Below are 26,414 nucleotides of genomic sequence, written 5' to 3'. Positions count from 1 at the left end.
TTAGCGGGCCCACCCATTCAATGCCAGTTTGTTACCTCCTATGCCCCTAAAAGGTTACTCACATCTTCCCACTTCCACTTGGCTACTGTTACCATCATCAGAAGAGCCCGAAGTGGAGGACAGTCTTTCTGCCTTAACACTCCAAAACTCTGGAATTCTTTTCTCCTGACCATCTGATCCATAGACAAGGAGCTGTACTTCCGTAACAAATCAAGACCTGGCTTTTTCAGATCTGGTCCTGTACGTGACACCTCTGGCCTGAGTAGATTGCCCTTACCCAACTAGCGCTGGGATGCCTACGGGGTTGCCATTCACTTTATAAATCCCATAGCATAGCATCATCAACTTCAGTCTTGTTTTACACAGATTAAGAAAAAGAAAGCATTTCAGCACCTTTTTTTTTTAAGAAAAAGCTGATTTCAAGAGACTAAATGGTAAACTTTAAAAGATGATGCTAAAGTAAAAAGATATGGAAGTTTAGACTACAAAAAATAACATTTGTGCTGCGGTTACTGTTGGGGCAATTTCAGGTATGGTAATAAAGGCATCCATGCCACTATAGAATCTAGCGATAAGTTGAAAAATGTGGAATGCTAAGGGAAAAGAACAATCACATGCAAACACCCTACATAAGCAATGAGAAATATAACCTATAAGAGTTGAGCATACAGTTTTACGAATATTGTTTCGCCTGTAAGGCATAAGATTAGTAATTAACTATAAACACTGCCTCCTTTCCATAACAAGATGCGTCTGCTGTCACTCACAGCCAAAGCGTGGGTCATCCACTTTACTGGGCTCTCCATTTGCATACTTGGCCTGTACCCATGTTCTCCACGCATTGACACCATATGAGTGGCTCAGTCCGGTATTGTTGGGCTGATTGTTGGTCTGGCTGTTGGGCTGGCTGGCGGGCTGGCTGTTGGTCTGACTGGCGGGCTGGCTGTTGGTCTGACTGGCGGGCTGGCTGTTGGTCTGACTGGCGGGCTGGCTGTTGGTCTGACTGGCGGGCTGGCTGTTGGTCTGACTGGCGGGCTGGCTGTTGGTCTGACTGGCGGGCTGGCTGTTGGTCTGACTGGCGGGCTGGCTGTTGGTCTGACTGGCGGGCTGGCTGTTGGTCTGACTGGCGGGCTGGCTGTTGGTCTGACTGGCAGGCTGGCTGGCGGGCTGGCTGCTGGCGGGCTGACTAGCGGGCTGGCTGCTGGCAGGCGGACTGCTGGCGGGCTGGCTGCTGGCAGGCTGACTAGCAGGCTGGCTGCTGGCAGGCGGACTGCTTGCGGGCTGGCTGCTGACCGTGTCACGGGTGCTGCTTTCAGTCAAAGCCAGACGCTTCTGGCCCTATGGGAAAAAAGCAAAGTAATAATTAGAACACCCTTTAAATGAAGTGTTAAAGACTCAGAAGGAGTATCGGCTGTCACTTATTACAAGGAAATGCATCCCTTCCAACCAAACTCACTCCTCTTTGACAATCAGCATAGGTAGTGAGTCCACAACACAAGTTGCACCCAACACACCATCACCAGATGCAACTCCCATTTCACTTACTCACAATACAGGTCTAAAGACTACTACCATGAGCTGCCAACCTCCCCTTCCAGAAGGACAAGTAGTTCCAACTCGGAAATAAGTTACCTATGATGAAAGGATTATGTTACTTGCTCTGAAAGCATCTGTTCTTTGCATGTAGTGCTGCAGGTTCACATGCTGTGCACCTAGTGTTGGGCTTGGACTGCTGTAACTTGTTTTTCTTTGAAGATGTGTTGGTGGCTTCTCTGATGCAGAATGCTCATGGGCACAGACTCCATTGTTAGAATGTTTTTCGCACAGCAGGTGAGAGTAGGTATGAAGTACTGAGTATGATGGTATAGTGACTGCGTATTGTATAAATAATGTTCGTCGAGATCTGTAACAAACACTGGCTTCCGAGATGGCGGGTAAGACTGTGTGAAATTACAGCACTACATACAACAAATTGATGAAGTGTGACTGTATATACGCATGCTTTGCATTGACTGTAAAGCAATACTCCCCTGCTGTTATTAGCTTGGATGCTATCAGTGTCCGTCTTTAAAGGAGCACATGGCTAAATGGATGCTATCAGAGTCCTTTAAAGGAGACCAGGGCAGAATGGATGCTATCAGTGTCCTTTATCTTTTCCCACATTGTAGGAAGTTGGCTCTGTATGTGCTATTTCAAAGTAAGGAATAGCATGCACAGAGTCCAAGGGTTCCCCTTAGAGGTAAAATAGTGGTAAAAAGAGATAATACTAATGCTCTATTTTGTGGTAGTGTGGTCGAGCAGTAGACTTATCCAAGGAGTAGTGTTAAGCATTTGTTGGACATACACATAGACAATAAATGAGGTACACACACTCAGAGACAATTCCAGCCAATAGGTTTTGTATAGAAAAATATATTTTCTTAGTTTATTTTAAGAACCACAGGTTCAAATTTAACATGTAATATCTTGTTTGAAAGGTATTGCAGGTAAGTACATTAGGAACTTTGAATCATTTCAATTGCATGTATACTTTTCAAGTTATTCACAAATAGCTACTTTAAAAGTGGACACAGTGCAATTTTCACAGTTCCTGGGGGAGGTAAGTTTTGGTTAGTTTTACCAGGTAAGTAAGACACTTACAGGGTTCAGTTCTTGGTCCAAGGTAGCCCACCGTTGGGGGTTCAGAGCAACCCCAAAGTTACCACACCAGCAGCTCAGGGCCGGTCAGGTGCAGAGTTCAAAGTGGTGCCCAAAACGCATAGGCTATAATGGAGAGAGGGGGGTGCCCCGGTTCCGGTCTGCTTGCAGGTAAGTACCCGCGTCTTCGGAGGGCAGACCAGGGGGGTTTTGTAGGGCACCGGGGGGGACACAAGCCCACACAGAAATTTCACCCTCAGCAGCGCGGGGGCGGCCGGGTGCAGTGTAGAAACAAGCGTCGGGTTCGCAATGTTAGTCTATGAGAGATCTCGGGATCTCTTCAGCGCTGCAGGTAGGCAAGGGGGGATTCCTCGGGGAAACCTCCACTTGGGCAAGGGAGAGGGACTCCTGGGGGTCACTTCTCCAGTGAAAGTCCGGTCCTTCAGGTCCTGGGGGCTGCGGGTGCAGGGTCTCTCCCAGGTGTCGGGACTTTAGGTTCAAAGAGTCGCGGTCAGGGGAAGCCTCGGGATTCCCTCTGCAGGCGGCGCTGTGGGGGCTCAGGGGGGACAGGTTTTGGTACTCACAGTATCAGAGTAGTCCTGGGGTCCCTCCTGAGGTGTTGGATCGCCACCAGCCGAGTCGGGGTCGCCGGGTGCAGTGTTGCAAGTCTCACGCTTCTTGCGGGGAGCTTGCAGGGATCTTTAAAGCTGCTGGAAACAAAGTTGCAGCTTTTCTTGGAGCAGGTCCGCTGTCCTCTGGAGTTTCTTGTCTTTTTGAAGCAGGGGCAGTCCTCAGAGGATGTCGAGGTCGCTGGTCCCTTCGGAAGGCGTCGCTGGAGCAGGATCTTTGGAAGGCAGGAGACAGGCCGGTGAGTTTCTGGAGCCAAGGCAGTTGTCGTCTTCTGGTCTTCCTCTGCAGGGGTTTTTCAGCTAGGCAGTCCTTCTTCTTGTAGTTGCAGGAATCTAATTTTCTAGGGTTCAGGGTAGCCCTTAAATACTAAATTTAAGGGCGTGTTTAGGTCTGGGGGGTTAGTAGCCAATGGCTACTAGCCCTGAGGGTGGGTACACCCTCTTTGTGCCTTCTCCCAAGGGGAGGGGGTCACAATCCTAACCCTATTGGGGGAATCCTCCATCTGCAAGATGGAGGATTTCTAAAAGTTAGAGTCACCTCAGCTCAGGACACCTTAGGGGCTGTCCTGACTGGCCAGTGACTCCTCCTTGTTTTTCTCATTATTTTCTCCGGCCTTGCCGCCAAAAGTGGGGCCTGGCCGGAGGGGGCGGGCAACTCCACTAGCTGGAGTGTCCTGCTGGGTTGGCACAAAGGAGGTGAGCCTTTGAGGCTCACCGCCAGGTGTGACAACTCCTGCCTGGGGGAGGTGTTAGCATCTCCACCCAGTGCAGGCTTTGTTACTGGCCTCAGAGTGACAAAGGCACTCTCCCCATGGGGCCAGCAACATGTCTCGGTTTGTGGCAGGCTGCTAAAACTAGTCAGCCTACACAGATAGTCGGTTAAGTTTCAGGGGGCACCTCTAAGGTGCCCTCTGTGGTGTATTTTACAATAAAATGTACACTGGCATCAGTGTGCATTTATTGTGCTGAGAAGTTTGATACCAAACTTCCCAGTTTTCAGTGTAGCCATTATGGTGCTGTGGAGTTCGTGTTTGACAGACTCCCAGACCATATACTCTCATGGCTACCCTGCACTTACAATGTCTAAGGTTTTGTTTAGACACTGTAGGGGTACCATGCTCATGCACTGGTACCCTCACCTATGGTATAGTGCACCCTGCCTTAGGGCTGTAAGGCCTGCTAGAGGGGTGTCTTACCTATACTGCATAGGCAGTGAGAGGCTGGCATGGCACCCTGAGGGGAGTGCCATGTCGACTTACTCGTTTTGTCCTCACTAGCACACACAAGCTGGTAGCAGTGTGTCTGTGCTGAGTGAGAGGTCTCCAGGGTGGCATAAGACATGCTGCAGCCCTTAGAGACCTTCCTTGGCATCAGGGCCCTTGGTACTAGAAGTACCAGTTACAAGGGACTTATCTGGATGCCAGGGTCTGCCAATTGTGGATACAAAAGTACAGGTTAGGGAAAGAACACTGGTGCTGGGGCCTGGTTAGCTGGCCTCAGCACACTTTCAATTGTAAACATAGCATCAGCAAAGGCAAAAAGTCAGGGGGCAACCATGCCAAGGAGGCATTTCCTTACACAACCCCCTCCCAAACGAAAGAGGATGAGACTAACCTTTCCCAAGAGAGTCTTCATTTTCTAAGTGGAATAACCTGGAAAGGCCATCTGCATTGGCATGGGCAGTCCCAGGTCTGTGTTCCACTATAAAGTCCATTCCCTGTAGGGAGATGGACCACCTCAACAGTTTAGGATTTTCACCTTTCATTTGCATCAGCCATTTGAGAGGTCTGTGGTCAGTTTGAACTAGGAAGTGAGTCCCAAAGAGGTATGGTCTCAGCTTCTTCAGGGACCAAACCACAGCAAAGGCCTCCCTCTCAATGGCACTCCAACGCTGCTCCCTGGGGAGTAACCTCCTGCTAATGAAAGCAACAGGCTGGTCAAGGCCATCATCATTTGTTTGGGACAAAACTGCCCCTATCCCATGTTCAGAGGCATCTGTCTGCACAATGAACTGCTTAGAATAATCTGGAGCTTTTAGAACTGGTGCTGAGCACATTGCTTGTTTCAGGGTGTCAAAGGCCTGTTGGCAGTCCACAGTCCAGTTCACTTTCTTGGGCATTTTCTTGGAGGTGAGTTCAGTGAGGGCTGTCACAATGGATCCATATCCCTTCACAAACCTCCTGTAATACCCAGTCAAGCCAAGGAATGCCCTGACTTGAGTCTGGGTTTTTGGAGCTACCCAGTCCAGAATAGTCTGGATCTTGGGTTGGAGTGGCTGAACTTGGCCTCCACCTACAAGGTGTCCCAAGTAAACCACAGTTCCCTGCCCTATCTGGCATTTGGATGCCTTGATAGAGAGGCCTGCAGATTGCAGAGCCTTCAAAACCTTCCTCAGGTGGACCAGGTGATCCTGCCAGGTGGAGCTAAAGACAGCAATATCATCAAGATAAGCTGTGCTAAAGGACTCCAAGCCAGCAAGGACTTGATTCACCAACCTTTGGAAGGTGGCAGGGGCATTCTTTAAACCAAAGGGCATAACAGTAAACTGATAATGCCCATCAGGTGTGGAGAATGCTGTCTTTTCTTTTGCTCCAGGTGCCATTTTTATTTGCCAGTACCCTGCTGTCAAGTCAAAGGTACTTAGAAATTTGGCAGCACCTAATTTATCAATGAGCTCATCAGCTCTTGGAATTGGATGGGCATCTGTCTTGGTGACAGAATTGAGCCCTCTGTAGTCCACACAAAACCTCATCTCTTTCTTTCCATCTTTGGTGTGAGGTTTGGGGACTAAGACCACTGGGCTAGCCCAGGGGCTGTCAGAGCGCTCAATTACTCCCAATTCCAGCATCTTGTGGACTTCCACCTTGATGCTTTCCTTAACATGGTCAGACTGTCTGAAGATTTTGTTCTTGACAGGCATGCTGTCTCCTGTGTCCACATCATGGGTACACAGGTGTGTCTGACCAGGGATTAGGGAGAAAAGTTCAGGAAACTGTTGTAGGACTCTCCTACAATCAGCCTGCTGTTGGCCAGAGAGGGTGTCTGAGTAGATCACTCCATCTACTGTGCCATCTTTTGGGTCTGATGACAGAAGATCAGGGAGAGGTTCACTCTCTGCCTCCTGATCCTCATCTGTTACCATCAACAGATTCACATCAGCCCTGTCATGGAAGAGCTTAAGGCGGTTCACATGGATCACCCTCTTGGGGCTCCTGCTTGTGCCCAGGTCCACCAGGTAGGTGACCTGACTCTTCCTTTCTAGTACTGGGTAAGGGCCACTCCATTTGTCCTGGAGTGCCCTGGGAGCCACAGGCTCCAGAACCCAGACTTTCTGCCCTGGTTGGAACTCAACCAGTGCAGCCTTTTGGTCATACCAAAACTTCTGGAGTTGTTGGCTGGCCTCAAGGTTTTTGGTTGCCTTTTCCATGTACTCTGCCATTCTAGAGCGAAGGCCAAGTACATAGTCCACTATGTCCTGTTTAGGCTCATGGAGAGGTCTCTCCCAGCCTTCTTTAACAAGGGCAAGTGGTCCCCTTACAGGATGACCAAACAGAAGTTCAAAGGGTGAGAATCCTACTCCCTTCTGTGGCACCTCTCTGTAAGCGAAAAGCAGACATGGCAAGAGGACATCCCATCTCCTTTTGAGCTTTTCTGGGAGCCCCATGATCATGCCTTTTAATGTCTTGTTGAATCTCTCAACCAAGCCATTAGTTTGTGGATGGTATGGTGTAGTGAATTTATAAGTCACTCCACACTCATTCCACATGTGCTTTAGGTATGCTGACATGAAGTTGGTACCTCTGTCAGACACCACCTCCTTAGGGAAACCCACTCTGGTAAAGATACCAATGAGGGCCTTGGCTACTGCAGGGGCAGTAGTCGACCTAAGGGGAATAGCTTCAGGATACCTGGTAGCATGATCCACTACTACCAGGATATACATATTTCCTGAGGCTGTGGGAGGTTCTAGTGGACCAACTATGTCCACACCCACTCTTTCAAAGGGAACCCCCACCACTGGAAGTGGAATGAGGGGGGCCTTTGGATGCCCACCTGCCTTACCACTGGCTTGACAGGTGGGGCAGGAGAGGCAAAACTCCTTAACCATGTTGGACATATTGGGCCAGTAGAAGTGGTTGACTAACCTCTCCCACGTCTTGGTTTGTCCCAAATGTCCAGCAAGGGGAATGTCATGGGCCAATGTTAGGATGAACTCTCTGAACAGCTGAGGCACTACCACTCTCCTAGTGGCACCAGGTTTGGGGTCTCTGGCCTCAGTGTACAGGAGTCCATCTTCCCAATAGACCCTATGCGTTCCATTTTTCTTGCCTTTGGACTCTTCAGCAGCTTGCTGCCTAAGGCCTTCAAGAGAGGGACAGGTTTCTTGTCCCTTACACAGCTCCTCCCTTGAGGGTCCCCCTGGGCCTAAGAGCTCAACCTGGTAAGGTTCAAGCTCCAAAGGCTCAGTTCCCTCAGAGGGCAGAACTTCTTCCTGAGAAGAGAGGTTCCCTTTCTTTTGCTGTGTTGCAGTTGGTTTCCCAACTGACTTTCCTTTCCTCTTGGTAGGCTGGGCCATTCTTCCAGACTCCAGCTCTACTTGTTCACCCTGTGCCTTGCACTGTGCTCTTGTTTTCACACACACCAGTTCAGGGATACCCAGCATTGCTGCATGGGTTTTTAGTTCTACCTCAGCCCATGCTGAGGACTCCAGGTCATTTCCAAGCAGACAGTCCACTGGGATATTTGAGGAGACCACCACCTGTTTCAGGCCATTGACCCCTCCCCATTCTAAAGTAACCATTGCCATGGGATGTACTTTTCTCTGATTGTCAGCGTTGGTGACTGTGTAAGTTTTTCCAGTCAGGTATTGGCCAGGGGAAACCAGTTTCTCTGTCACCATGGTGACACTGGCACCTGTATCCCTCAGGCCCTCTATTCTAGTCCCATTAATTAAGAGTTGCTGTCTGTATTTTTGCATGTTAGGCGGCCAGACAGCTAGTGTGGCTAAATCCACCCCACCCTCAGAAACTAGAGTAGCTTCAGTGTGGACCCTGATTTGCTCTGGGCACACTGTTGATCCCACTTGGAGACTAGCCATACCAGTGTTACCTGGATGGGAGTTTGGAGTGGAACCTTTCTTGGGACAGGCCTTGTCTCCAGTTTGGTGTCCATGCTGTTTACAGCTATGACACCAGGCCTTTTTGGGATCAAAGTTTTTACCCTTGTACCCATTGTTTTGTGAAGAGGCTCTGGGCCCACCCTCCTGTGCAGGTTTTTGGGGGCCTGTAGAAGACTCTTTACTATTTTTAGTTTTGGTTGTCTCATCACCCTTCCCCTGGGGAGTCTTTGTGACCCCTTTCTTTTGGTCACCCCCTGTTGAAGTCTTGGACACGCTTGTCTTGACCCAATGGTCCGCCTTCTTTCCCAATTCTTGGGGAGAAATTGGTCCTAGGTCTACCAGATGCTGATGCAGTTTATCATTGAAACAATTACTCAATAGGTGTTCTTTCACAAATAAATTGTACAGCCCATCATAATTACTTACACCACTGCCTTGAATCCAACCATCTAGTGTTTTCACTGAGTAGTCAACAAAGTCAACCCAGGTCTGGCTCGAGGATTTTTGAGCCCCCCTGAACCTAATCCTGTACTCCTCAGTGGAGAATCCAAAGCCCTCAATCAGGGTACCCTTCATGAGGTCATAAGATTCTGCATCTTGTCCAGAGAGTGTGAGGAGTCTATCCCTACACTTTCCTGTGAACATTTCCCAAAGGAGAGCACCCCAGTGAGATCTGTTCACTTTTCTGGTTACACAAGCCCTCTCAAAAGCTGTGAACCATTTGGTGATGTCATCACCATCTTCATATTTAGTTACAATCCCTTTAGGGATTTTCAACATGTCAGGAGAATCTCTGACCCTATTTATGTTGCTGCCACCATTGATGGGTCCTAGGCCCATCTCTTGTCTTTCCCTCTCTATGGCTAGGATCTGTCTTTCCAAAGCCAATCTTTTGGCCATCCTGGCTAACTGGATGTCCTCTTCACTGGGGCTATCCTCAGTGATTTCAGAGGTGTTGGTCTCTCCTGTGAGGGAACCAGCATCTCTGACTATTATTTTTGGAGTCAGGGTTTGAGGGACCCTGTTCTCCCTAGATAGGATTGGTAGGGGGGAATTGTCCTCCAAGTCACTATCCTCTTCCTCTGAGTTGCCACCCTCAGAGGGGTTGGCCTTTTCAAACTCTGCCAAAAGCTCCTGGAGCTGTATTTTGGTAGGTTTGGGGCCCATTGTTATTTTCTTTATTTTACAGAGTGACCTTAGCTCCCTCATCTTAAGATGGAGGTAAGGTGTGGTGTCGAGTTCCACCACAGTCACATCTGTGCTAGACATTTTGCTTCTAAAAGTTGGAATACTTTTTAAGAATCTACAACTGGTTCTAGAATCTAATTCAAACTTTTACAAACTTTTAAACTCTAAAAGAAATGCTAAACAGGATCTAACACAAGGCCCTAGCAGGTCTTTTAAGAATTTAGAAAACTTTTCAAATTGCAAAAATCAATTTCTAATGACAATTTTGGAATTTGTCGTGTGATCAGGTATTGGCTGAGTAGTCCAGCAAATGCAAAGTCTTGTACCCCACCGCTGATCCACCAATGTAGGAAGTTGGCTCTGTATGTGCTATTTCAAAGTAAGGAATAGCATGCACAGAGTCCAAGGGTTCCCCTTAGAGGTAAAATAGTGGTAAAAAGAGATAATACTAATGCTCTATTTTGTGGTAGTGTGGTCGAGCAGTAGACTTATCCAAGGAGTAGTGTTAAGCATTTGTTGGACATACACATAGACAATAAATGAGGTACACACACTCAGAGACAATTCCAGCCAATAGGTTTTGTATAGAAAAATATATTTTCTTAGTTTATTTTAAGAACCACAGGTTCAAATTTAACATGTAATATCTTGTTTGAAAGGTATTGCAGGTAAGTACATTAGGAACTTTGAATCATTTCAATTGCATGTATACTTTTCAAGTTATTCACAAATAGCTACTTTAAAAGTGGACACAGTGCAATTTTCACAGTTCCTGGGGGAGGTAAGTTTTGGTTAGTTTTACCAGGTAAGTAAGACACTTACAGGGTTCAGTTCTTGGTCCAAGGTAGCCCACCGTTGGGGGTTCAGAGCAACCCCAAAGTTACCACACCAGCAGCTCAGGGCCGGTCAGGTGCAGAGTTCAAAGTGGTGCCCAAAACGCATAGGCTATAATGGAGAGAGGGGGGTGCCCCGGTTCCGGTCTGCTTGCAGGTAAGTACCCGCGTCTTCGGAGGGCAGACCAGGGGGGTTTTGTAGGGCACCGGGGGGGACACAAGCCCACACAGAAATTTCACCCTCAGCAGCGCGGGGGCGGCCGGGTGCAGTGTAGAAACAAGCGTCGGGTTCGCAATGTTAGTCTATGAGAGATCTCGGGATCTCTTCAGCGCTGCAGGTAGGCAAGGGGGGGATTCCTCGGGGAAACCTCCACTTGGGCAAGGGAGAGGGACTCCTGGGGGTCACTTCTCCAGTGAAAGTCCGGTCCTTCAGGTCCTGGGGGCTGCGGGTGCAGGGTCTCTCCCAGGTGTCGGGACTTTAGGTTCAAAGAGTCGCGGTCAGGGGAAGCCTCGGGATTCCCTCTGCAGGCGGCGCTGTGGGGGCTCAGGGGGGACAGGTTTTGGTACTCACAGTATCAGAGTAGTCCTGGGGTCCCTCCTGAGGTGTTGGATCGCCACCAGCCGAGTCGGGGTCGCCGGGTGCAGTGTTGCAAGTCTCACGCTTCTTGCGGGGAGCTTGCAGGGATCTTTAAAGCTGCTGGAAACAAAGTTGCAGCTTTTCTTGGAGCAGGTCCGCTGTCCTCGGGAGTTTCTTGTCTTTTTGAAGCAGGGGCAGTCCTCAGAGGATGTCGAGGTCGCTGGTCCCTTCGGAAGGCGTCGCTGGAGCAGGATCTTTGGAAGGCAGGAGACAGGCCGGTGAGTTTCTGGAGCCAAGGCAGTTGTCGTCTTCTGGTCTTCCTCTGCAGGGGTTTTTCAGCTAGGCAGTCCTTCTTCTTGTAGTTGCAGGAATCTAATTTTCTAGGGTTCAGGGTAGCCCTTAAATACTAAATTTAAGGGCGTGTTTAGGTCTGGGGGGTTAGTAGCCAATGGCTACTAGCCCTGAGGGTGGGTACACCCTCTTTGTGCCTTCTCCCAAGGGGAGGGGGTCACAATCCTAACCCTATTGGGGGAATCCTCCATCTGCAAGATGGAGGATTTCTAAAAGTTAGAGTCACCTCAGCTCAGGACACCTTAGGGGCTGTCCTGACTGGCCAGTGACTCCTCCTTGTTTTTCTCATTATTTTCTCCGGCCTTGCCGCCAAAAGTGGGGCCTGGCCGGAGGGGGCGGGCAACTCCACTAGCTGGAGTGTCCTGCTGGGTTGGCACAAAGGAGGTGAGCCTTTGAGGCTCACCGCCAGGTGTGACAACTCCTGCCTGGGGGAGGTGTTAGCATCTCCACCCAGTGCAGGCTTTGTTACTGGCCTCAGAGTGACAAAGGCACTCTCCCCATGGGGCCAGCAACATGTCTCGGTTTGTGGCAGGCTGCTAAAACTAGTCAGCCTACACAGATAGTCGGTTAAGTTTCAGGGGGCACCTCTAAGGTGCCCTCTGTGGTGTATTTTACAATAAAATGTACACTGGCATCAGTGTGCATTTATTGTGCTGAGAAGTTTGATACCAAACTTCCCAGTTTTCAGTGTAGCCATTATGGTGCTGTGGAGTTTGTGTTTGACAGACTCCCAGACCATATACTCTCATGGCTACCCTGCACTTACAATGTCTAAGGTTTTGTTTAGACACTGTAGGGGTACCATGCTCATGCACTGGTACCCTCACCTATGGTATAGTGCACCCTGCCTTAGGGCTGTAAGGCCTGCTAGAGGGGTGTCTTACCTATACTGCATAGGCAGTGAGAGGCTGGCATGGCACCCTGAGGGGAGTGCCATGTCGACTTACTCGTTTTGTCCTCACTAGCACACACAAGCTGGTAGCAGTGTGTCTGTGCTGAGTGAGAGGTCTCCAGGGTGGCATAAGACATGCTGCAGCCCTTAGAGACCTTCCTTGGCATCAGGGCCCTTGGTACTAGAAGTACCAGTTACAAGGGACTTATCTGGATGCCAGGGTCTGCCAATTGTGGATACAAAAGTACAGGTTAGGGAAAGAACACTGGTGCTGGGGCCTGGTTAGCTGGCCTCAGCACACTTTCAATTGTAAACATAGCATCAGCAAAGGCAAAAAGTCAGGGGGCAACCATGCCAAGGAGGCATTTCCTTACACACATTGACTCAACCTGTGAACCAAACTGGAGCTCCCTGTCAAAGACAGGCTGATGAGATGGTAGTGGACTGCTAACTTGAAACCAGAGGCATGCAGCCAACGGTGGCAGCAGCAGATCACAGAAGTGTTCATCCCTCTGGCAGCTCAGCTCTATCAGTAAAGTCCAACACACACACACACACACACTAATTGGAGGCTTTGGATATGACTTTCCCCGCTCTACAATCTCTTCTCCCATCTTTTGGTACTGGTCAGGGAGAAGTTCAGGCAAGGCCTCCATCTCCCCGTATGTCTCCCCATCTCTCTCCGGGCCTGTAGGAAGCTGGCTTTTTATACAGTGGACCAAAAAGATGTACACTGTGTAAAGAGTCCAAGCAACTACACCTAAAGCGGCACAAACGACACCCCAAATGCTCTCTTTGGTGGTAGTGTGGATGAGCAGTAAGGCGTATCAGAGGGTAGTGCTAAGACACACATAGGCAGTGAGACACACACTCAAAGAAATATGACACCAATTAAAAAAAAAAACACTTTCATATAAATTTAGATATCAAGGTCATTCAGGTCAGGTGAGTACTTCGAGTTATGAATTTTTAGTTTTCAGTGCATTTTTCTGCAGCTGCAATTTTACCCTATGGAGAGAGAAAACATACGGCAAGCAGGTACTCCACAGCAACTTACAGGACTGTTCTCCAGGACTTAAGGTGAGCATGGGGTGAGGCCTAAGGCCACACCAACAGGCCATCTCGGGAGGCTCTGGGGTGCCGAGTGCAGAGCTGTGTTAAGGCATTGATTGTCCCATTCACTTTAATGGGGGACGGTCCGGTTACAAAGATGCTGCAGGTACACACTGAAAGTCCAGTCTGGGTGAACCACCAAGGTGGTTCAGTTCATGCGATGCTCAGGGACGTAGGGGCATCAGTGGTCCTCTTCACCTCCGTTCGGGGCAGCTGGGTGCAGAGGTATCTTGGACTGTTGGGTTTTCATCACTGGTGGCGGTCGTGGCAGATGGGGCCCATAGAAACAGGCTGCAGGGTTGGACTGGCGGTCCAGTCTGACCAAACCAAGTGAGCTCAGATCTCGTCAGGCCCAAGTAAGTAGAACACCTGAGGTCCTCTTCTGCTCCATCCAAGGCGGCCAGGTGCAGAACTGCAGTGGACCGTCGGGTCTCCGTTACCGGAGGCAGTCACAGTAGAGAGGGGGCCTGCAGACAGAGGTTGCAAGCACCGTAGGGAAGTCCACAGTGGGCAAACTCAAGGTGGGCTTTGTTTTTGGAGAGCCTGGGAACCATATTGACACGTTGCTCTGGAGGGCCTGGGGACCGAGCTGACTCCGTTGGCCCACTTCAGCTCGGGCTAAAGGAGGTAGGGCACAGTGGTGATGTCTGATGTCAAGTTTTGGCAGTCCTGGGTCCTCTCAGTTCTTCTTTGGGTGCATGCAGATGCAGGGAAGCAGCTCCTCTAATCCAAGGGAGATTCTTCTGGCGATTTACAAAGCACTGGCAGCTCTCCAGGTTTCTTGGAGTCTACACAGCAGAAGGACAGATCAGTTGCTCTAGAAGGGTCGGGTACAGCAGGCCGGCTAGCAGAGTTGGCGCCATGAAAGTCTTGCTCCTTTGTTCTCAGGTCAGCAGTATTCTTCGTCCAATACTTCTTTTGTGTCCAGCAGAGATCTGATGTCCTGCTATCGGGGGGTCCCCTAAATACACAATTTAGGGGCATTAAGGGTTAGTAGCCAACGGGCTACTTACCCCTGGGGTCACTACACCCCCTAGATGACCACTTCCTTTGGGGAGTGGGTATCACCCTGTCCCAGAATTCTGAATTTCAACACACACAAGACGGCATAATTACTGCCTAAGGCTGCTCGACCACACTAACTCCAAACAGAGCATAGCAAGCCCTGTCCACTCAATAGGGAACCCTTGGACTCTTTACACGGTGGATCTAGTTATTGATATACCACACAAAGAGCCAGCTTCCTACACTAAGGGTGTGTTCACTTAAGGCTAATCACCCTAGTGGTGTGTCCAGCCCCCAAATGCAACACGCCTACTGCATAGCTAATTATCCCACCTGTTGAGGTGACAAATGGGCCCAGGGTCAGGGGGATTGGCATCTCCTCACCTCGGAGGGAAGCACGATCTGCATACCAAAGACAGTGGGATTTTTGAAGCTCCCCTGCCTTGGAAGATTTGCAGGTCATCCTGTTGGGAGGGGTGTTTAAAGACCCTGCCCCAGCAGGCTTTGTTCCTGACCACCAGAGAGCAAAGACTCTCACCCTGGGGGTCAGACGCTTGTCAGTTAGTGACAGACCGGTTAGAACTAGTCAGTGAGCTCACCAGCAGTTGGTACGTTTTCAAGGGGCACCTCTAAAGTGCCCTCTGGGTTCATGTATTAATAGATCTATCCCTTGACTCAGTGAGGGTTTACTAATATGAGCTGTTTAATACCAATCATCCCTAGTTTCAGTGAAGCCGTCATGTAGCTGGGGAACTTACTTTGACTTGTGTCCGGCACATGTACTTAAAACGGTTTCCCTGTCCACTATGTCCAAGAATCGACAAAGAAATAGCAGGGGCACATCTACTCATGCAGAGATGTCCTCACATGTAATATAATGTACCCTGCCTTAGGGCTATAAGGCCTGTTGTAGGGGGTGACTTACAAATATTGCAGGCAGTGTTAGGCGAGATAGCAAACAAGTGTGTGTCATGTTGTGTTTTCACTTTTTAGAGCATCTTGTCATGCAGCCTGAAATGGCAGGCTGTATGGGTTTAGTACTGGGACCCTTCGGTGGCACAAGTTATCCTGCAGCTCTTAGGGGACCCTCTTCAGTGCCTATGCCCTAGGTACCAGAGGTACCATTTAGTAGGGACTTGCAAAGGTGCTAAAGGTCTGGCCACTTGGGGATCAATTCACTGGTGGTCTTGTTTTAGGGGAAGGAACACTGGTGGCGTTTGGGATCTGGTTAGCAGGAACCCAGTGCACTTCAGTCAAAGTTGCATCAAAACCAGGCACAAAGTGTGTGTGTTAAACTACTGTAACCAAAACACTATTTCATGCAGGGCTCTGTTAGCAAGAAAGGTGCCAGACTAAATTAGCCGAGTGCCAGTGTGTGGCAGCACTAACTGCTACCCTTTTTCCAGCCGCATCAATGAGCTTACTTTCCTTATCATGACGGGGAGCATTGCTTATGGCTTAGGCAGTGGAAACCTCCAGGGAGTCTGGGGAGATATGGCCTTTGATAGAAAGTGAATATGAAGCAAGCTAAAAAAATTCCTATGGTGGGTGTCACACTTGGGATTTCACAGGCACCCTGAAAATCCCTAGGGCAGATTTTACCATGCACCTTAACATAGGGAGAAAACTTGAAGGAACACTTAGTTCTGTAGAGAATATCCACCAGGAAGTCCTCATCCTCCAGTGTGAGGATACCATCCATGTCAGTGCATGTCCACCTTGTAGTAGGCGGCTGCACATTGACTAACACTGTGGTATGCAGTGGTATCATCCGTTGCAGAAGCCCTAACAGTTGTGGTCAAGGTCATGGTTCGCTTTGGGCTCCAAGTCATAATCCTACCAAGGATCGCCCTTAGGGTGTGGATCGATCGGCTCTAGTGGCTCCTGAGGTCACGTCAGAGCAGGTGACGGAGAAGGCAGCAGAGGTGGTGGCGTAGGGGTGGAAGAGGAGAAGAAGCCTTGTCCCTTGACCTCCTGGGAGCCCTGGATGTAGAGGAGTGTCTGTTTGTTGAGCGTCCTTGAAAGAGAGTATGCAAAGTATTTGCAGTTCTTTGAGACCTTGTGTGTTGGTTGTGAATGATATACTACTGCCTTTCATTGAGTTCCTGCTGGAGGTTTGAGGATGGCCTCCCTTTAGAGTCGGCCATTAATGACATCAGAGCCGATGCTGGTTTTGGCACTGACTGCATCTTCAGCATTGACGAACTCTTGGGCTCTACTGCGGATGGGGTTTGAGGCTCTAGACTGGATCCAGTCTCAGCTCCAATACCACAGCATGGTGCTGATCAGATGCCAATAGCGGTGGCAATGGATTATGCATGGGGCTCACTGCCCGACCCAGAGGGGACAGTATTCAGCCTTGACTTGCAACCACTTATATGTTTTGGGAATCGGGGAGTCTATTGTTCTCAACCATTTGGGTGTGGACTTGGTATGAGACTGATGAAGGTAGACATGGCGCCTTTTCCCTCCGCCAGCTCCAAGGAGCCGGATCTGATCAGCTCGGGCTCCGTTTATGGGCCAGGACGTCGGAAGGCTTACTGTGTTCCTCTTCTTCAGCCCCAAGTGGGTCTGTTCTGTTGAGGAAGAGCAAAAAATCTCATAATGAGCCTGTCTCTCCACTGCTGAAGGGTCTTGGAGCTCCTGAAAGTAGAGCCAAATGTACAACGGGTATCAACATACTTTAAAGAAGAGGCAAAGTGTAGAGGTCTGCCCAAGGATGCTTCAAGTGGCAGTGAGGGCATCCATTCATCACCTTCTGTGCGTCTTCATTCTCTGGCATCCATAAGTAAGATGCGAGGCCCAGGAGAGTCGGGGTGCCCCAAGGGCCAGAAGGCCCAGTTTCAAATGATTTTTGGAGCAGTCTGGCGAAGAAGACTAGAAACAAAATAACTGCAGAGAAAAGAACTTAGGAAGAGTTTTGGATTGCCCAAAGTGAAATGGTATCGTGGCCTTTAGCAAAAAGACCTAGTAGGCAGCTATGCACTTTGAAGGGAGCGCAGATGAGGTCCCAGTGTGGCTGCAGGAAACCAGACATTTCGCAGGCAGGTGGTCCCCTCACTTTTTGCCCCCATTTGAAATACTAGATGCTGGTTTTTGACTCAGACAGTGCACTGAAGCCTGCTAACTAGGCCCCAGTATCAGTATACTTTTGCCTAATTGTAACACAATTGGCACACACTTTAGCACCCCTGTAAGTCCCTAGTAAATGGTACCACCAAGTACCTAGGGCATGGGTACTAAAGAGTGTCCCTGAAGTCTGCAGCATGCATTACGTCACTAAGGGAACCCCATACGAATTTCATGCAGACTGCCATTGCAGATTGCATGCCATGGTGCAAACCATGCACAACATGGCACACTCATTGAGTGTTACCCCTACAGCAGGCCAATAGCAACTCAGAGGTGAACCCTGAAAACATGAGCCCTCCAGTTTGTTAGCTCACCAGTATCAAGCAGCCTACCACCACAGATTTGCTGGACTACAAAGAAGAGGGACAAAGAAGAGACGAAGACACAAGAACTGTGGACTTGCCGCTAAGCGCCGCCTGCTCCTGTCCCAACAATTGCAAAAACCCGACTTGTCCTGCAGCTGAGCATCCCCAAAGAACCTTGGAAGGCTGCAAGCATTTTTCTAAATTGCTCTTGAGTTTCTTCTTGCGTGTCTCATTTATTGAATCTGTGTGTTCAACAAATGCTTAACACTACCCTCTAATAAGTCTAAATTGCTCACCCCCACTACCACAAGAGAGCATTTAGGCTTATTAAATTAACCCCTGAAAACGAATATGGGTCGACTGTACTATCTGCTTAGTGTACCCTTACATTTGGTTCTACAAAAAAAACTCACAATTTACTTTAGTAAACAATAAATAATAATATCATTTTGCAATTTTTTATTTTTTTTCCAAACTTTTAATCTGAACTCTTAGGGCGTTCTGTTAAGTCCCACAGTCTTTGGTGTTAGAAATCTCAATACATGTACTAGTTGGGCCTTAATAAGTCTGCTTAGAATTTTATTTTGTTGAATTTCCAAAAAGGTCCCAACTACATTAAACATGCCAACCTCAGAGGAGAGAGACATGGAAATCAACCTCACCCCTTACCAGCAACTTAAGTTTTAAGCTCCGTAGAGCTTGCAAAATTCTAACTTGGCCTAGATCAACCAAGGAACAACTCCAGGGGCTGCATGCTGAGTCTGATAGGGCCCAGGCGAGAGAAGAAAACACTAAATCTAGAAGACGACTCAGTCAGTGATGAGACAGAACAGTACTCATGGGGAGGGTTTTCCTTCTAATACACCAGGAGAAAAGGAAATCAATAGGAACCTCTTTCCTAAAACGGTACCTGGATATTGGCCAGGCCCCTCCAGGCCCACAGAACAACCAGGAGATCCAAACCTAGAGCTGGAGAGACTAGTCAAAAGAGTAGACCCCCTGGCCATAGAAAGAAAAGGACTGAGATGGGTCTGGCACCCATAAATGGTGGCAGCAACAAAGTAAATAGGGAGGGAGAGGAATCTTTTGAGCCTAAAATCCACAGAGGGATTGTCCCCAAATATATTGACGGTTGTGACATTACACAGTGGTTCCTTGCTTTTGAGAGGGCATGCAGAATTAGGAGGTTATACCAGAGAGACTGAGGATCTCTGCTCTGGAAGCTTTTCCAAGGCAAGGGCAGGGATAGATGTAGGAAGCTGGCCTGGTGTGTGGTGACCACCTATGGTGTTATCACCTTATACCAGGTCCAGGTATCCCCTATTAGTGTAGTGTAGGCAGTGTCTAGGAAGCCAGGACTCTCTGGAGGTAGCTGTGGATGAGCAGCCACGACATATCTGGGAGATGTGCAAAGCTTATGCAATACCACTATAGTCACACAGAACTAACACAAATGAAAGAACCACACAAAGTAAGGTACTTTATTATGGTAACACAAACACTAGAATACTATTATGCAATCCCCCGAACTGGAGGTAAGTAAACAAACTAATTATGTACACAATTGTAAGGAAATGCCTCCTTGGCATGGTTACCCCCTGACTTTTTGCCTTTGCTGATGCTATGTTTTGATTTGAAAGTGTGCTGAGGCCTGCTAACCAGGCCCCAGCACCAGTGTTCTTTCCCTAACCTGTACTTTTGTTTACACAATTGGCACACCCTGGCATCCAGGTAAGTCCCTTGTAACTGGTACACCTGGTACCAAGGGCCCTAATGCCAGGGAAGGTCTCAAAGGGCTGCAGCATGTCTTATGCCACCCTGGGGACCCCTCACTCAGCACAGACACACTGCTTGCCAGCTTGTGTGTGCTGGTGAGGACAAAACAAGTAAGTCGACATGGCACTCCCCTCAGGGTGCCATGCCAACCTCACACTGCCTATGCAGTATAGATAAGTCACCCCTCTAGCAGGCCTTACAGCCCTAAGGCAGGGTGCACTATACCATAGGTGAGGGCACCAGTGCATGAGCACTGTGCCCCTACAGTGTCTAAGCAAAACCTTCGACATCTTAAGTGCAGGGGAGCCATAAGAGTATATGGTCTGGGAGTCTGTCATGCACGAACTCCACAGCACCATAATGGCTACACTGAAAACTGGGAAGTTTGGTATCAAACTTCTCAGCACAATAAATGCACACTGATGCCAGTGTACATTTTATTGTAACATACACCTCAGAGGGCACCTTACAGGTGCCCCCTGAAACCTTAACCAACTACCCGTGTAGGCTGACTGGTTTTAGCAGCCTGCAACACTCGAGACATGTTGCTGGCCACATGGGGAGAGTGCCTTTGTCACTCTGTGGCTAGTAAAGCCTGCACTGGGTGAAGATGCTTATCACCTCCCCCTTGCAGGAGCTGTAACACCTGGCGGTGAGCCTCGAAGGCTCACCCCCTTTGTTACTGCACCACAGGGCATTCCAGCTAGTGGAGTTGCCCGCCCCCATCGGCCACGGCCCCACTTTTGGCGGCAAGGCTGGAGGAGATAATGAGAAAAACAAGGAGGAGTCACTGGCCAGTCAGGACAGCCCCTAAGGCAACCTGAGCTGAAGTGACTGACTTTTAGGAATCCTCCATCTTGCAGATGGAGGATCCCCCCAATAGGGATAGGAATGTGACCCTCTCCCCTTGGGAGGAGGCACAAAGAAGGTGTAGCCACCCTGAGGGCTAGTAGCCATTGGCTACTGCCCTTCCTGACCTAAACACACCCCTAAAATCTGTATTTAGGGGCTCCCCTGAACCTAGGAACTCAGATTCCTGCAACTTAAGAAGAAGAGGACTGCTAAGCTGAAAAACCCTGCAGAGAAGACTGAGACACCAACTGCTTTGGCCCCAGCTCTACCGGCCTGTCTCCCTCCCTTCTAAAGACACTGCTCCAGCGACGCTTTCCCCAGGGACCAGCGACCTCTGAATCCTCAGAGGACTGCCCTGCTCTAGAAGGACCAAGAAACTCCTGAGGACAGCGGCCCTGTTCACCCAAGACTGCAACTTTGTTTCCAAAGGAGCAACTTTAAAACAACTGAGTTTCCCGCCGGAAGCGTGAGACTTGCTACTCTGCACCCGACGCCCCGGCTCGACTTGTGGAGAAACAACACTTCAGGGAGGGCTCCCCGGCGACTGCGAGACCATGAGTAGCCAGAGTTGCCCCCCCGAGCCCCCACAGCGACGCCTGCAGAGGGAATCCCGAGGCTCCCCCTGACCGCGACTGCCTGACTCCCAGATCCCGACGCCTGGTAGACTCTGCACCCGCAGCCCCCAGGACCTGAAAGATCGGAACTCCAGTGCAGGCGTGACCCCCAGGAGGCCCTCTCCCTTGCCCAGGTGGTGGCTACCCCGAGGAGCCCCCCCTTGCCTGCCTGCATCGCTGAAGAGACCCCTTGGTCTCCCATTGATTTACATTGGAAACCCGACGTGTGTTTGCACACTGCACCCGGCCGCCCCGTGCTGCTAAGGGTGTACTTTCTGTGCTAACTTGTGTCCCCCCCGGTGCCCTAGAAAACCCCCCTGGTCTGCCCTCCGAAGACGCGGGTACTTACCTGCTGGCAGACTGGAACCCGGGCACCCCCTTCTTTATTGAAGCCTATGCGTTTTGGGCACCACTTTGACCTCTGCACCTGACCGGCCCTGAGCTGCTGGTGTGGTAACTTTGGGGTTGCTCTGAACCCCCAACGGTGGGCTACCTTGGACTTGAACCCCGTAGGTGGTTTACTTACCTGCAAAAACTAACTAACTCTTAATCCCCCCAGGAACTGTTGAAAATTGCACTGTGTCTAGTTTTAAAATAGCTATATGTGATTTACTTGAAAACTGTGTATGCTATTTTGATTATTCAAAGTTCCTAAAGTACCTACCTGCAATACCTTTCATTTGAAGTATTACATGTGAAATTCGAACCTGTGGTTCTTAAAATAAACTAAGAAAATATATTTTTCTATACAAAAACCTATTGGCCTGGAATTGTCTTTGAGTGTGTATTCCTCATTTATTGCCTGGGTATGTACAACAAATGCTTAACACTACTCCTTTGATAAGCCTACTGCTCAACCACACTTCCACAAAATAGAGCATTAGTATTATCTCTTTTTGCCACTATCTTACCTCTAAGGGGAACCTTTGGACTCTGTGCATACTATTCCTTACTTTGAAATAGTGCATACAGAGCCAACTTCCTACAACAATAGTAATCAGTAAGAAGCATAAAAACAACAAGCATTGGGAGAAAGTATTAGCAACAACTGTAGGCCATAGAGGACCAAACCATATACTAATTAAGTGGATTGTGAGATACAGTTCCTGTAGGAAGTTGGCTCTGTATGTGCTATTTCAAAGTAAGGAATAGCATGCACAGAGTCCAAGGGTTCCCCTTAGAGGTAAAATAGTGGTAAAAAGAGATAATACTAATGCTCTATTTTGTGGTAGTGTGGTCGAGCAGTAGGCTTATCCAAGGAGTAGTGTTAAGCATTTGTTGTACATACACATAGACAATAAATGAGGTACACACACTCAGAGACAAATCCAGCCAATAGGTTTTGTTATAGAAAAATATCTTTTCTTAGTTTATTTTAAGAACCACGGGTTCAAATTTTACATGTAATAGCTCTTTTGAAAGGTATTGCAGGTAAGTACTCTAGGAACTTTGAATCATTACTTTAGTATGTATACTTTTCACATAAAACACAATAAGCGGTTTTAAAAGTGGACACTGCAATTTTCACTGTTCCTGGGGAGGTAAGTTATTGTTAGTTTCAACAGGTAAGTAAGGCACTTACAGGTTTCAGTTTTTGGTCCAAGGTAGCCCACCGTTGGGGGTTCAGAGCAACCCCAAAGTTATCACACCAGCAGCTCAGGGCCGGTCAGGTGCAAAGGTCAAAGAGGTGCCCAAAACACATAGGCTATAATGGAGAGACGGGGGTGCCCCGGTTCCAGTCTGCCAGCAGGTAAGTACCCGCGTCTTCGGAGGGCAGACCAGGGGGGTTTTGTAGGGCACCGGGGGGGACACAAGATAGCACAGAAAGTACACCCTCAGCAGCGCGGGGGCGGCCGGGTGCAGTGTGCAAACAAGCGTCGGGTTTCCTTCAGTTTTCAATGGGAGACCAAGCGGTCTCTTCAGCGATGCAGGCAGGCAAGGGGGGGGCTCCTCGGGGTAGCCACCATCTGGGCAAGGGAGAGGGCCTCCTGGGGGTCACTCCTGCACAGAAGTTCCATTTCTTTAGGGGCTGGGGGCTGCGGGTGCAGGGTCTTTTCCAGCCATCGGGAAATGGAGTTCAGACAGTCGCGGTCAGGGGGAGCCTGGGGATTCCCTCTGCAGGCGTCGCTGTGGGGGCTCAGGGAGGACAACTTTGGTTACTCACAGTCGTAGAGTCGCCGGAGGGTCCTCCCTGAGTTGGTTGTTCTCCACCAGTCGAGTCGGGGTCGCCGGGTGCAGTGTTGCAAGTCTCACGCATCTTGCGGGGAGTTGCAGGGGTCTTTAAATCTGCTCCTTGTAACAAAGTTGCAGTTCTTTTGGAGCAGTGCCGCTGTCCTCGGGAGTTTCTTGTCTTTTTCGAAGCAGGGCAGTCCTCAGAGGATTCAGAGGTCGCTGGTCCCTTGGAAAGCGTCGCTGGAGCAGGGTTCTTTGGAAGGCAGGAGACAGGCCGGTAAGTCTGGGGCCAAGGCAGTTGGTGTCTTCTGGTCTTCCTCTGCAGGGGTCTTTCAGCTCGGCAGTCCTTCTTCTTGTAGTTGCAGGAATCTGATTTCTAGGTTCAGGGAGAGCCCTTAAATACTAAATTTAAGGGCGTGTTTAGATCTGGGGGGTTAGTAGCCAATGGCTACTAGCCCTGAGGGTGAGTACACCCTCTTTGTGCCTCCTCCCAAGGGGAGGGGGTCGCATCCCTAATCCTATTGGGGGAATCCTCCATCTGCAAGATGGAGGATTTCTAAAAGTTAGAGTCACTTCAGCTCAGGACACCTTAGGGGCTGTCCTGACTGGCCAGTGACTCCTCCTTGTTATTCTCATTATTTTCTCCGGCCTTGCCGCCAAAAGTGGGGGCCGGGGCGGGCAACTCCACTAGCTGGAGTGTCCTGCGGTGCTGTGACAAAGGGGTGAGCCTTTGAGGCTCACCGCCAGGTGTTACAGCTCCTGCCTGGGGGAGGTGTTAGCATCTCCACCCAGTGCAGGCTTTGTTACTGGCCTCAGAGTGACAAAGGCACTCTCCCCATGGGGCCAGCAACATGTCTCTAGTGTGGCAGGCTGCTGGAACCAGTCAGCCTACACAGATAGTCGGTTAAGTTTCAGGGGGCACCTCTAAGGTGCCCTCTGTGGTGTATTTTACAATAAAATGTACACTGGCATCAGTGTGCATTTATTGTGCTGAGAAGTTTGATACCAAACTTCCCAGTTTTCAGTGTAGCCATTATGGTGCTGTGGAGTTCGTGTAAAACAGACTCCCAGACCATATACTCTTATGGCTACCCTGCACTTACAATGTCTAAGGTTTTGCTTAGACACTGTAGGGGCACAGTGCTCATGCACTGGTACCCTCACCTATGGTATAGTGCACCCTGCCTTAGGGCTGTAAGGCCTGCTAGAGGGGTGTCTTACCTATACTGCATAGGCAGTGAGAGGCTGGCATGGCACCCTGAGGGGAGTGCCATGTCGACTTACTCATTTTGTTCTCACTAGCACACACAAGCTGGTAAGCAGTGTGTCTGTGCTGAGTGAGGGGTCTCCAGGGTGGCATAATACATGCTGCATCCCTTAGAGACCTTCCCTGGCATCAGGGCCCTTGGTACCAGAGGTACCAGTTACAAGGGACTTATCTGGATGCCAGGTGTGCCAATTGTGGAATCAAAAGTACAGGTTAGGGAAAGAACACTGGTGCTGGGGCCTGGTTAGCAGGCCTCAGCACACTTTCAATTCAAAACATAGCATCAGCAAAGGCAAAAAGTCAGGGGGTAACCATGCCAAGGAGGCATTTCCTTACAGTTCCCCACCCAAAGATGTGGAATCGTTAGACGGGAGCTGGAGGAACTAGGAACCCCAAGAAGTGAGTGCCAGAGTGACCCATAATACCAGGAGAGCAGAGGAAAGTACTTGGTTTTCCCCAAAACCAACACGACTTAGGAAAAGGATTGTGCAAGACCCAGACCAGACTGGAAGAACCCAAAGGTGGATTCTGGCAGAAAAGGACCTGCAAAGGAAGGGCACCAAGACCAGTTTGTGATGGTGTCCGGTTGTAGTAGGAGCCACTACCCATCTTTCTGTGGATGGAGGACCAGGTCGAAGGAGGAAGAAGACGACAAGCTGTGCAGCACTGACAATGAAGAATAGTTCTTCAAGCGATGCACAAGGTGTCCCACGTTAGCTCTCAGGTTGCAGTGAGTCAGTGGTGCTGAATAACCACCAACAAGCCTTGACCAATGCAAAAGAAGAAAAGTACGAGTTACAAGGTAGAAGAGGACCAGCAAGGCCTAGGGGGTACTCGACCCAAGGAGGGGAGCCTGCAGTGACCCTCAGCAGTCGGGAGAGTCACCAGAAGAAGTGGCGGTCCCCACAGGCAACTCACTGGCAGCAGGCACAACAAGTCGCAGTGAGGCCCAGTCAGCACACCTGAAGAGGAGTCGCACGTCGCTGAAGCAGCAGAAAGGAGACTGTGCTTGCAGGAAGAAGTGCCAGGGCGGGGGCTACACGGAGCCTAAAGATCCCTTGGAGCAGGAGCGAACAAGCCTTGGTAGCTGCAAGAGTCGCGGTGCACAGGGGTACTGTCCTGCAAGGAGAGGCAAGAGCTTACCGTCTCCCAAGTTGGACAGCTGGCAGACAGGACCAAAGGGACCACTCCAGACCATCACTTGTGATGCAGGATCCACGCAGTTCCGCAGGAGAGCAGATCCACACAGCCGGTGGTCGTTGCAGTTGGTGCCTGCAGAAGCAGGAGAGTGACTTCTTCACTCCAAGGAAGTCCTTCTTACTTATTGGTGCAGGTTGATGTCTCGCTGACCTCAGAGAATGCACAACATGGGAAATGTTGCAGTTGCTGGAAAGAGCTGGAGAAACGAAGTTGCAGAGCGGAGTCGTCGCTGTAGTTGCAGACTGTTTCTGGAGGGTCCAGTTGCAGTCCCAGTGGCGGCTCCTCTGTTTGGACGGAGGAACGCTGCCTCCCCGCCAACAGCGGCAGCTGCAAAAACTTTTAAAGATAATAAACTATGTATTATTGTTTTCCTTGAAAGGAGTGGGGCAGCAGGGGTGATGTGCACTAAGAGGGAGTGGTCAGCACTCCCCCTACACAGTGAATGTGTGTTGGGCCGGCCAAACACACATGCGCTATAGGCTCTCTCCAGCCCTGGTGAGTGCCTGCACAGGCTCCCAAGTCTGCCTGGGAGCACCCTGGCTGGGTGCTCCCAGCAAATCCTGATGCTGCTCTGAGGAGCAGCGTTCGGATTGGCGCAGGGCAGTCTGGGAGCCTGTGCATGCAGATTTATTTTTTATATTAAACAAAATGTTTATCACCCTCACAGCCCCATTCCTTCCACGGCCCACTACTGGTGGCCAGAAGATGAAGTAAACGATGCAGAGAAGTCCTGCTGGAATCTTGCACATCGA

General features: G+C 49.7%; 1 protein-coding gene across 5 annotated transcripts in view; it reads right to left on the bottom strand.

The window, feature by feature from the left end:
- ZMYM3 (zinc finger MYM-type containing 3) overlaps positions 1 to 26,414 on the bottom strand; it is a 451,376-nt gene that overhangs the window by 50,466 nt on the left and 374,496 nt on the right. For all 5 annotated transcript variants that reach the window (XM_069209214.1, XM_069209211.1, XM_069209204.1 and 2 more), the window contains one exon: positions 768 to 1,338. In XM_069209214.1, the coding sequence (XP_069065315.1) occupies positions 768 to 1,338 (571 nt within the window). The remainder of the gene's footprint in view (positions 1 to 767; positions 1,339 to 26,414) is intronic.

The sequence above is a fragment of the Pleurodeles waltl genome, chromosome 2_1 (assembly GCF_031143425.1).
Source record: "Pleurodeles waltl isolate 20211129_DDA chromosome 2_1, aPleWal1.hap1.20221129, whole genome shotgun sequence".
In the NCBI taxonomy this organism is placed as follows: domain Eukaryota; kingdom Metazoa; phylum Chordata; class Amphibia; order Caudata; family Salamandridae; genus Pleurodeles; species Pleurodeles waltl.
This window is presented reverse-complemented; position numbering and strand designations above follow the sequence as displayed.